The sequence below is a fragment of the Vulpes vulpes genome, chromosome 9, assembly GCF_048418805.1.
Source record: "Vulpes vulpes isolate BD-2025 chromosome 9, VulVul3, whole genome shotgun sequence".
In the NCBI taxonomy this organism is placed as follows: Eukaryota; Metazoa; Chordata; class Mammalia; order Carnivora; family Canidae; genus Vulpes; species Vulpes vulpes.
Window position 1 is genome coordinate 32,298,163 of NC_132788.1, and position 11,960 is coordinate 32,310,122.

Below are 11,960 nucleotides of genomic sequence, written 5' to 3' on the forward strand. Positions count from 1 at the left end.
ACCGAGTTTGTGGAATGACTGCAGGTAGTCTCTTGAAGAGGAAGAGGAGGTCTATTTTATAATTTTTATTTTACGTTTTTAAAGATTTTATGTTTTTGAGAGAGACAGTGAGCGAGCGAGCAGGAGAGCGAGCACGAGTGGAGAGGAGGGGTAGAGGGAGAGGGAGAAGCTGACTCCTTGCTGTAGAGGGAACCCAAAGTGGGACTCCATCCTAAGACCCTGGGATCATGACCTGAGCTCATGAGCTGAAGGCAGATGCTTGACCAACTGAGGCACCCACACTCCCTGAGAAAGCAGTATTTTAAAAAGAAGGAGCAGCTGGTGAAACCATGGAGGGTTGAGAACGATGGGGCTAATTTTATTTACTTTCTATGTTACATGTTTAAGTTACAGGATGGTTTAGAATTTTTACGATTCATATTTGGATATGAATCCAAATACATAATTTTGTAAATTACAAATTATGTTTGCACTTTTACAGGATGGCCTCACACCGCTTTTAGTTGCTGTAAATAACAACAAAGAGGACATGGTGGCATTTTTAGTGAAAGAAGGAGCAAATGTAAATGCAGTTGACAACGCTAAAAGGTAAAGTTTTTTTGTGTGTGAGTGAATCTTAGTATTTGGTCAAGAGTGGTAACAATTTCTGAAGGCAAAAGTTTAACTTAATAAGAAGAGTATTAACTTACAGGTATAGTGAAAAATGTCAGCATATCTCTCCATGAATTCTTTAAATTTAGCATAGTGATTAAAAATTCATCTCAAGTAACGTAGAGGTAAATATTGCCAAGAGAATATTGAAAGAGAAGATTAAGAAGGGGAACTATGGACCTGTATTGGATACTAAAACGTATGTATAAAGAAGTTAAAATGCTAGAGTACTGATACAAGGTCAGTTGAATCCAGTGTAAAACCCAGAAACAGAAAAACATAACAGAATGTATGATAAAGTGGCATTTTAAGCTAGCTGAGAAAAGATGGATTGTTTAGCAGAAGCAAATAACTATTTTTTTAAACAGTTCTTAAGTGTTGGGCGCCTGTGTGTGGCTCGGTTGGTTAAGCCTCTGTTTATTTTTATTTTTTGTGTTTGTTGATTTCAGCTCATATTCCTCCGTCTCTCTCTCTCTCTCTCTCTGTCTCTGTCTCTGTCTCTCTCTCTCTCAGAAAAAAAAAAAATCTTAAATGTTATACCACACTGCAAACTAAATCTTGGATTGATTAAAGATTAAATTGGGGAATAACAGCAAAAAATAAAAACAAAGAAAATATAAACGTAAGGCTGGGCCAAATCGGAGGATTATGAGGCATGCAGAAATGCGTTTTCATTTCATCTAGGGAATATGAATTGTTCTCCCCTTGTGAGCTTGCACTTGATGATACCCATTGCCAAGTCTGCCCATGAGAACAGTTTTCTGTTGGCTGCATCTGCTCCATTCCATGGAGACTGACAGGGGTCCCTAGGGATGTGGAAGAGGAATAAACTGAGGGAGAGCATTCGTTAGGGAAGTATTCTGGGGGAACATGCTTTCATGTACTCTAGCCCTAGTCGTATATAAATACTACTTTTATTTTTTTCTTAAGATTTCATTTATTTATTCATGAGAAACTCAGGAAGAGGGAGAAGCAGGCTCCCTGCGGGGAGTCTCGTGTGGGACTGGATCCCAAAATCCAGGATCAGGACTTGATGGAAAGCAGATGCTCAACCACTGAGCCACTCAGGGGCCCGGAAGACTACTTTTCCACACCCCAGAGTCTTTTGCAAATGTCCCGTAATGCTCAGCCGTCCCGGCAACGTTTGAGGGGAAGCCAGCCCAGGTCAAGGGGATCGCGGAGATTTGAGAGGCTTGGGCCTCCTGGGACATGCGCTTTGGGCACTCTTGGCCATGGGCTCCTTGTGAGCAGGCGAGTGACGCCAGTTTCTGAGGTGCACAGGCGCATTTGTGTTTAGCTGCATTGCTGGGTTACATTTGTTCTGCAGAGAGAGATTTTGAACCCAGGCACTTTGTTGTTGGGAGGTTGCCGCGAGGCCGGCTTGGCTTATCTCCAGCACTAAGTGTTGAGCCCTAGAGGCGGCGAAAACCTGTGTCTGTGAAGCCGGAAAGCTTTGCGATGAAGACAGTGTTTAGCTTCGGGGGTAAGAGGGGCGAGCTGCCCTTGGGCTTCAAGATCAGCCCGAGGAGGGCCGGCTCCGGCGTCTGAATGGTACCAAACTCGCCCGCCGGGCCCTGGGTACCACATCCCAGACAGAGGTCTCAGAAAGATCCACAAAGCTGCCAGCGGGGGCAACGCAGCGAAAGTGCAGCAGATTCTGTTGCTGGGGATAAATGACTTGAATGATAGAGACCAGATGAACAGGTGATAGGGACTTTGCAGCGGCGGGGAGGAGGCAGGGCGGACGGGGAGAGGCGCTCACCTTGCTGGCCTGAGTCTGGAGAGCTGAGCCTGGGCGACCACCAGGGCCCTTGGCCATCTTCTGGTGGCCCCGCAGCACTAGGTGGTGGAACCTTACCTGGGGTCTACTCCGGCCCACTGAGCAACAAAATGCCTTCAGCTGCCTTTGGACCCGTTCATAATTCTCCGTAGGGAGCACTTTACAGACAGTTTTGACGTGATTTAATGGACTTTCAATAGTAGTAGAAACGAAGTTAAGGGGACGCCTGGGTGGCTGAGTGGGTGAGCATGTGCCTTTGGTTCAGGTCGTGATCCTGGGTCCTGGGAGCCCCAGTCGGGTTCCTAGCAGGGAGCCTGTATGTCCCTCTGCCTATGTCTCTGCCTCTCTCTCTGTCTCTCATGAATAAATAAAATCTTAAAAGAAAAACAGAAATGAAATTAAGTGTATATGGTATTTTATTTTTAATGGACATCTTGTGCCAGTGTTATTAAAGAGTGCATGCTGAGAGAAGGAAATCCCAGAATTACTTTGGATACAGGGCAGTATCTGACTTCTGTGTAGAGTTTGTACCTATGTCATTTACTGAGGGACCTTGGAAGGAGATTTGGAATTGGGAAGATGGTTCTGTCTGTCTGTGAATAGGAAGCCTCATTTTTCTGAAAATGTGTACTCTTCCCGTGTTTATCAGTATTCCACAACGCAATAGAAACGTTGCGGTTTTAGAAATTTTGAGCTTATATGTGCGGTCTCTGTGCTTTTCATTGTGATAAAATTAAGAAAAATTTTGCAATCACTCACTATATTGTACACCTGCACCTAATACAATGCTGTATGTTAACAAACTGGAACTAGAATAAAAACTTAAAAAAAATTTTTTTATAGAATTCCTTCTAGTTATTAAATTGTACCTTAAATTTCCGCAAATTATTCGTTGACTAACAGCTGAAAGACGGATAAATGAATGGAACATGTAAGAAAATGCCAAACACCTAAGTGTATGTTAAGACTTTATACCTTGATGCTGGTGACATTTCATATTAGAAGGAAAAGGTGAATCATTCATAATGTTGATGACATATCTGCTATTTGGAGAAAACTAGCTAGAATTTCATCTCATAAAAATAAGTTCCAGATGGGATACAGATTAAAAATGTTAAATCTTCAGAATACAGTACAAAAGAAGAAAACACGAATGCTTCTGTGCCCATTTTTTTATGTTGACAAAGACCATTCTAAGAATGACTTTAAAAGCAAGAGTTTGGGCAGCCCAGGTGGCTCAGGGGTATAGTGCCGCCTTCAGCCCAGGGCCTGATCCTGGAGAACCCAGGATCGAGTCCCACATTGGGCTCCCTACATGGAACCTGCTTCTCCCTCTGCCTGTGTCTCTGCCTCCCTCTCTCCCCCTGTGTCTCTCACAAATAAAGAAAATCTTATAAATAAATAAATAAATAAATAAATAAATAAATAAATAAATGCAAGAGTTGAGTTTGATTCAGCCACATAAAAAATTAAAACTCTCTGTATATCAGAAAATAATATTAATATAATAAAAGAATTTCCTTGCAAAATATTTACCACATATGTGTATCAGATAAAAAAAAAAAGTCTTTGTTTTACAGGGAAGGTATTAAAGGAATGAAATAGGGGAGCTCTGGGTGGCTCAGTCAGTTGGCTGCTTCCGACTTCCTCTCAGGGTTATGATCTCTGGGTCCTGGGATTCAGCCCCTGGTGAGGCTCCCTAGTCAGTGGGGAGTCTGCTTTTCCCTCGGCCCCTCCCCTCTGCTGGTGCTCTCTCTCTCTGTCAAATAAATTTAAAAAAAAATCTAAAATAAAAAAGGAATAAAATCCCATTTTCCATCTGCAAGCTTTGTGAAGATAAAGAATGATGGTACTTATACTCCTGGTTAAAGTTGTTTTTGACTTTTCGGATAGTTCGGTGGTTAAGTCCCAATTGAAAAATATGTATTCCTTTTACCCATGAATTTTATTGATGTAAAATATCTTTAGTAAATAATTAAAGATAAACAATATACAATATGCTTTTCTCAGCACTATTTACAATAGCAATGTATTAAGAACTCATCTAATGGCCTGTATAAATTATAAGCAGTGTATCCATAGGCTGGACTACTGTGGGACCACTGAATGTGGCAAAGATAATTGATACACATTAACATGCAAAGCTGTACTTTAGTGGATCATTAAACGAGGGGAAACAATTGGTTTGATGATACAAACACATAAGCAGACAGACAATGGTTTAGTGTTAGCCAAAAAGATGTGCAAAATATAAAACTAGTTTTCTTGTTTCTTAAAAAAGAAGTCTCTGATTTCTACAGGAAAAGGTATATAAAAATTCCAACAAAGGTTTATTATCAATGAAGTAATCCAGGAGAACAGCAAGAATATGAATCTTGTTGTAGAGACAAAAAGAATTTCTATTTATTTACTTTTAAGAGGTTTCACTGATTTATTTGAGAGGGAGAAATCAGGCACACAAGCAGCAGGGAGGGGCAGGGGGACAAGCAGAAACCCCGTGGAGCAGGGAGCCTGATGACGTAGGACTCGATCCCAGGACCCCTGAGGTTCATGACTTGAGCCAAAGGCAGATGCCTAACTGACTGAGTCACCCAGGTGCCCCTCTTTCTATTTAAAAAAATTTGATGGGCGAGGATTGGTATTTTCTGACAACCTTTATTTAGCCTCTTCAGAAGTAAGGAGAATATTTTTATCTGTATTGTAGATTTTATTATGCATACATTAAATATATACGTATGATTTTGTTATGTGCGGCTTTATAACGTGTAATAAGTAAATGATTAACAATAATTTTGTTTTAGTTAAATCCTTATGAAAATAAAAAATACAAATGATACTGCGATAGCTTATAGAATTTTTGTTTCCCTCTTCTGAAAAAAAAGTAGCAAATATAAATTTTTATTGCTATTTCAAAAGTATTAGTTTACTTTACAAAAGTTTTCTTTAAAAGTACTGAACTTTCCTGGTGTCTTGGTGGCTGTTTGTTGAGCATCAGACTCTTGATTTTGGCTCTGGTCATGATCTTAGGATTGTGGGGTTGAGCCCCCTGTCGGGTTCCATGTTCAATGGGGAGGCTGCTTGAGATTGTCTCGCTCTCCGTCTGCCCTTCACCACACTAATGCATTCTCTCTTTCTCAAAGAAATAGATAAATCTAATATCTCTTTAAATAGATAAATTAAATATAGTATATATATTAATAGATAAAAAATCTAACATATCTTTAAGTAGATATATTAAATATAGTATATATATTAATAGATAAAAAAATACTATTGAACTCTCCAAATGTATTTATTCTTTAGTCCATTTATTTCCCAAACAGAACCTGAACACAGGATATGTAGCAGACATAGTCTACTCAGGATCTTTTCAATCTTAAAAAGGCTAAATGTTGTCCTGTATGAGCAAGATGAAAAATCTTATGCATTTAGGTTTTAATGCTTTCATTTTTAAGTAATCTCTCTACCCAACGTGGGGCTCGACGTTTAAGGACACATGCTCCACTGACTGAGCCAGCCAGGCAATCCTAAGATGAGAAATTTTATTTTATTTTGTAAATGTTAAAAGATGTATTTATTTTAAAAGGAGAGAGAGGGTCATGGGAGAGGGGAACCCAAGCAAACTCCACCCTGAGCATGGAGCCTAATGTGGGGCTCCATCTTACGACCTTGAGATCATCCTGAGCCAAAACCAAAAGTTGGACACTCAATCAACTGAGCCACCCGGGTGCCCCTAAGGTGAGAAATTTTAAATGGAAGTATTAGGACTTAATCTCACGTGAAGCTTTTCCTTGGAACTTCCTGTCAAAGGAGAACATTTCTGAAGATCGGAAATTGTAAAAGATTACCTTTACCTGCCCTTTTGACGTTTCAATAATATTAAATACTAATATTGGTAATTGGAAATACTTGATTTCTATGAATCTAAACATTTTCTATTAATTAAAATGCTTAATAAAATGAGCTTCCCCACCGCCGCGCCCCCCCCCCCGCCCCCCCGAAAAATAAAATGAGCTGTCCCCGTTTATTTGAATCCTGAGTTTCTTTTGGCTTAAACTTCGTTGAAAACCGAAGTAAGAATTACTTAAAAATATTCTTTTGTTATTTTAGTCTCTTTTACCGGTAATGCTTTCAACTACTGAAAATTACTTTAGTTCTTGAAGTGTAATTCCAAGCATATGACTAGAAGTGCAACAGACCTGTTGTATATGTCATTATTTCATTTAAGGCACCGTAGATTGTATGATGCCCCACTATTTATGTACCAAGAAGAAATTTTTAAAAATCATGCCAGCTATAGTTTTAAGACACGTTGAATTAGAAATTGGATTCCAATGTCAGGCATATTAAAAGGTGACAAAAATGAGCATCTTAGAATCATTGAAATAGAGTATTCTTGCTCATCCTTAAATGTGGCTGCAAAGTAGGCATAATTGGATCATTTTACCTAATTGTAGTGGGTCTTTGTAAGTTGTAGTAATAGTTATAATAATACTTGTGCTAGGAACTAGTATTCTAAACACTTTGCATGGATCCTCATTTACGGATCACGATAAGAGGTCTTGTGAGATAACTACCTTTTATTTTATTTATTATTACTATTGTTTGGTAACCTCTATAACCAACAGGGGGCTCGAACCCCTGGCTCCCGAGATCGAGTCCCATGCTCTTCAGAGTGAGCCAGACAGGTGACCCGAGATGACTATTTTTATGCTCATTTTGTGGATGAGGAAATTGCGATAATTATAAGAGGTAGCAATTATGTGACAGAGTGCAAATAGGAATCATACTCCGCTTGAGCTGCCTCCTGAGGTCATGCTCTTCCTAAACAGATAGGCTGCTCTTTTAATAGAGTGGTGAATAATCACTAATAAATATTGTACTTTCTTTAAACGAATAATAATTCTTTGTTTTGGAGTCATGAGAAAAACATGGCTCCTTAAAATTTACAATTATATGAATTAATTTCGTGTTTGGAAATAGTACAGTGTAATTTCCTGACAATTCCTTTCACTTTCATAGGTCTGCTCTCCATTTGGCCTGTGCCAATGGCCATGCAGATATGGTGAAACTCCTGGTAGACCGGAAATGCGAGGTCAACCTCTGTGATGAAGAAAACAGGACAGCTCTAATGCAGGTGCGTGGTCACAGCTATGTATGCCTGAATAGGATTGGATTGAAGTACTTGGAATGAACGTTTTTTTTTTCTTTTACCTAGGGTTTCGAGATTAACCAGTACTTTTCAGAAACTCGGATCACTGAAATGTGTAACACAGGCTCATTCTATGAGGTTTTTCTACCTAGGAAAAAAACCAATAGATATCCTAATGTTCCATTTTAGGTATTAACCCTGAATCATGTATAAGAGAAGGAGGAATGTGCTGTAACTACATATTAAAAATCAATCAAATGTTTCCAATGCTATGTTAATACTTAACATTCATCTTAAAAATTGACTTTTGTGACAAGACTTTTGCCTTTAAACATAACTCATTGGTGAAACTTGTGGCATGTTTCCTTCAAATTCCCGGAATTTACATTCTGTTTCTTGGTGTAATGCTTACAGGCTATAGAGTGCCAAGAAGAGGAATGTGCAACTGTTATGCTGGAACATGGTGCTGATCCAAATATTATGGACAACGAGGGCAACACCGCTCTCCATTATGCGACCTTAGTGGAAAACCTCACAATGGCCGAGAAGCTGTTTTTACACAAAGCAGATAAAGAGGCCAAAAACAAGGTACAGATCAACTTTTTTTTTGACAAAGTATTTGACGTTCTAAATATATATATATATATATATTTATAGCTTCAAAAGGTTTTTTTTATATATATGTATATGTACATATATATGAACAGATGGACACGGAATTTTGTACATCAGGTCCTGTCATCATGGAAACAACTCCAAAAGCAAGGCAGGGGAGGGAAAGAGAAAAGTAATGCATATAGAAAGGCAACTTTCTGTCCGCTAGCCACCCTTCCATCCCAGAAAGAAAATCATCCCATTAGTGCCTGGGTGTAGATGGTGCTCTCAGAGCCCAGAAAGGATTGAAGGCATAGAGGGGAGAGTGGTGATGATGGAGGCTGAATGCTGTGCGGGGGCTTAGGAGATGAATGCTTCTGGGGATAAGTAGGAGACCGTGACTCAGAGGAGTAGCTTGGGTGAGTGTAAATGGGAGGAGAAAGCTGCAAGTTGTAATAGGCCATGGGCGCTCTAGGCCCTAAGGTTCAGAAGATGAGAGCAAGGGGATCAGGTCATGACATCTTACAGGGGGCATCTAATTGTGCTGGTAGCCACTCTGCCAGCCATGTGCTACAGTGAGGTCTCCCATTCCGGAGAGTAGCTCCTGCTCAGCCTGTGTAGTTCCTCAGTGGGGTGGTAGGTGTCTATGGGGAGCTGGCAATGACCACACTCACCAGTCTCCCTGTGCTTTCTTTGACGTGCATTACCTTCAGTGGCTGCCCTTGCAGAAACACTGTTGCATGCCATAGATAGGGTCGATTTTTCATATTTGGAAGCTGAAGCATTTCCTGAATGAAAATATTTTGAAATAATTGTCTAAGCTTTTGCTTTTAATAACAATACTTTTTATTTTTGAAGATTTTATTTATTTGAGAGAAAGAGAGCATGAGAGAGAGCAAACATGAGTAGGGAGGAAAGGCAGAGGTAGGGGAAGAAGAGGCCTTCCCACTGAGCCAGGTAGCCTGATGCACGGGGCTTGATGTCAGGAGTGGGATCATGACCATAACCAGAGGGAGATGCTTGACCCACTGAGCCACCCAGGCTCACCATAATACTCCTTCCTTCCTTCCTTCCTTCCTTCCTTCCTTCCTTCCTCCCTCCCTCCCTCCTTCCTTCCTTTTTTTTAATCTTTCTTTCTTTCTTTCTTTCTTTCTTTCTTTCTTTCTTTCTTCTTTTCAGCTCACATTCCGGGGTTTGTTTATTTATTTTATCTTTTTTTTTTTTAATTTTTTTTAGTTGGAGTTCAGTTTGCCAACGTATAGCACAGCACTCAGTGCTTGTCCCGTCAAGTGGCCCCCCCTTGGTGCCCGTCACCCAGTCACCCCAACCCCCCACCCACCTCCCTTTCCACCACCCCTTGTTTGGTTCCCAGAGTTAGGAGTCTCTCATGTTCTGTCGCCCTCACTGATATTTCCACTCGTTTTCTGTCCTTTCCCCTTTATTCCCTTTCACTTTGTTATATTCCCCAAATGAATGAGACCATATAATGTTTGTCCTTCTCTGATTGACTTACTTCACTCAGCATAATACCCTCCAGTTCCATCCATGTTGAAGCAGATGGTGGGTATTTTTTGTTTCTAATTGCTGAGTAATCCGTGGTATATGTACGCAATGGAATATTACTCAGCCGTGAGATTTTATTTATTTTAGAGGAAGTGAGCGAGCATGTGCAAGCAGGGGGTGGTGTGGGGGCAGAGGGAAAGAAAGAGGGTGAGAATCTGAAGTAGACTTTGTGCTGAGCCTGGCTCAGGGCTGGATCTTATGACTCTGATCATCACGTGAGTTTAGACCAAGAGTCAGATGCTCAATGGACTGAGCCACTCAGTTGCCCCTAAAGAATGATACCTCTGAAGAAGCATTAGAGAATGCAGCTTTCTTTTATGTATTTATGGCAAATATTTATGAGAACACAGAATGTGTTCTGAAACTTTATTTTCAGAAATTTTTTCTGACCCAGTTTGTTTTATTATTTAGTGTCAAACAAAGGAAAGCAAAATCTGCGTTGGAAACACGCTTTGTCTTAAAACACAAAACAAATGTGTTTTACAGTATCAAATCTTGCTGCCGTTGAGAAGTTCCTATTTGATCAAAAAGCGATTTATTAACAGGGTTGGAGTTTATCTTTTATCAGCCTTGACTTAAGAGGGACAAAAGAGGGGAAAAGGAGAAAGAAGTCAGAAATATGCCGAGCAATTTGGAAAATCGTCAAATGAGGGGAAATAATTAGAAGAGTTTTTTTTTTTAATTTTTATTGTGTTGGTCTTTCTTCGGTTTTATGTTTAGGCAAGGTGTCTTCAATTTGCAGGGATAATAATTCTTACTTTACAACACACTCACTGGTTCCCTATACTTGTCTAGAGATGAAGTCTAGGAGGACTCTGAGGAAATCAGATTGGCAGTGAACAGATGGTTGATTATGTGGGCAAGAAGAGGGTCACCTGGGCGGCTCAGCGATTGAGCATGTGCCTTGAGCTCAGGGCATGATCCCGTGGTCCCAGGATCGAGTCCCACATCAGGCTACTCGAGTGGAGCCTGCTTTTCCCTCTGCCTGTGTCTCTGCCTCTCTCTCTCTCTCTCTCTCTCTCTCTCGGTCTCTCATGAATGAGTAAATAAAACTATTTATTTAAAAAGTGGCCTAGAAGAGGAAAGAACAAATAATCAACTGATACAGTATCGTATTTGGCAGCAATTGCCACTTAGACAAAACTCTAAACTCTGCTTGCAAATCTAGAATGTCTTGATGGGAAGTAAGGAGTGTGTAAATAATGGAAGGAAGTTACATTTTTGAGTTTACTAGTCCTTGTTATAACCTCTAGTCATGGAAATTGAATGCAGGTTTGATAAATGACTCATTTCTGTTTTTGGCGGAATCCTCAAGCGATAGGGAGAATTGGCCACATAGGTGAAAGAGGAGACTGACATGGTTGTGTACTGCACTAGTTCTCAGCTAGAATTGTGCTGGTGAATCACAGTCAACTAGGGAACTTTAAAAGAATCTGCAAGCCAAAACTGTCCCGTGAAGCTTTCAACGGAGTAAGTCCAATAACGTGTACATAGAGATTTGGAAATAGTTTTTTGAGATTCTGATACAGCTCTTGGCTAAGAACTACTGAATGGGTAAGTGTACATATACAAATTTAGAGATGTAAAAATATTAAATCTCTGCAAGCGCTGACGTTTGATACTGGCTACTTCCTTCCATCCTGAGACCCTGGGATCATGACCTGAACTCATGAACTGAAGGCAGCTCTTGACCAAGTGAGCCACCCACACTCCCTGAGAAAGCAGTATTTTAAAAAGAAGGAGAAGCTGGTGAAACCATGGAGGGTTGAGAACGATGGGGCTAATTTTATTTACTTTCTATGTTACATGTTTAAGTTACAGGATGGTTTAGAATTTTTATGATTCATTATCCAAATATGTAATTTTGTAAATTATAAATTTGGACTTTCACAGGATGGCTTCACACCACTTTTACTTGCTGCAAATGAGAACAAAGAGGACATGGCGACAATTTTAGTAGAAGAAGAAGTAAATGTAAATGTAGTTGACAACGCTAAAAGGTAAAGTTTTTTTTCTGTGTGTGTGAATCTTAGTATTTGGTCAAGAGTGGTAACAATTTTGAAGGCAGAAAGTTTAACTTAATAAGAAGAGTATTAACTTACAGGTATAGTGAAAAATGTCAGCTTGCGATCGGTTAGGTAGAAAACAATTATTCTGACAGGACAACGTGAAGAACATTGTATAGTATAATTCAGGATCCTTTGTAATATAGATTGATGT

At 39.9% G+C, this 11,960-nt stretch overlaps 1 protein-coding gene across 1 annotated transcript in view; it reads left to right on the plus strand.

Annotated features, from left to right (window-relative positions):
* Positions 1-11,960, plus strand: part of LOC112912623 (uncharacterized) — a 156,843-nt gene that overhangs the window by 13,698 nt on the left and 131,185 nt on the right. The window contains exons 5-8 of the mRNA XM_072722109.1: positions 482-588; positions 7,454-7,568; positions 7,998-8,171; positions 11,634-11,740. Coding sequence (XP_072578210.1) covers positions 482-588; positions 7,454-7,568; positions 7,998-8,171; positions 11,634-11,740 — 503 coding nt within the window. The remainder of the gene's footprint in view (positions 1-481; positions 589-7,453; positions 7,569-7,997; positions 8,172-11,633; positions 11,741-11,960) is intronic.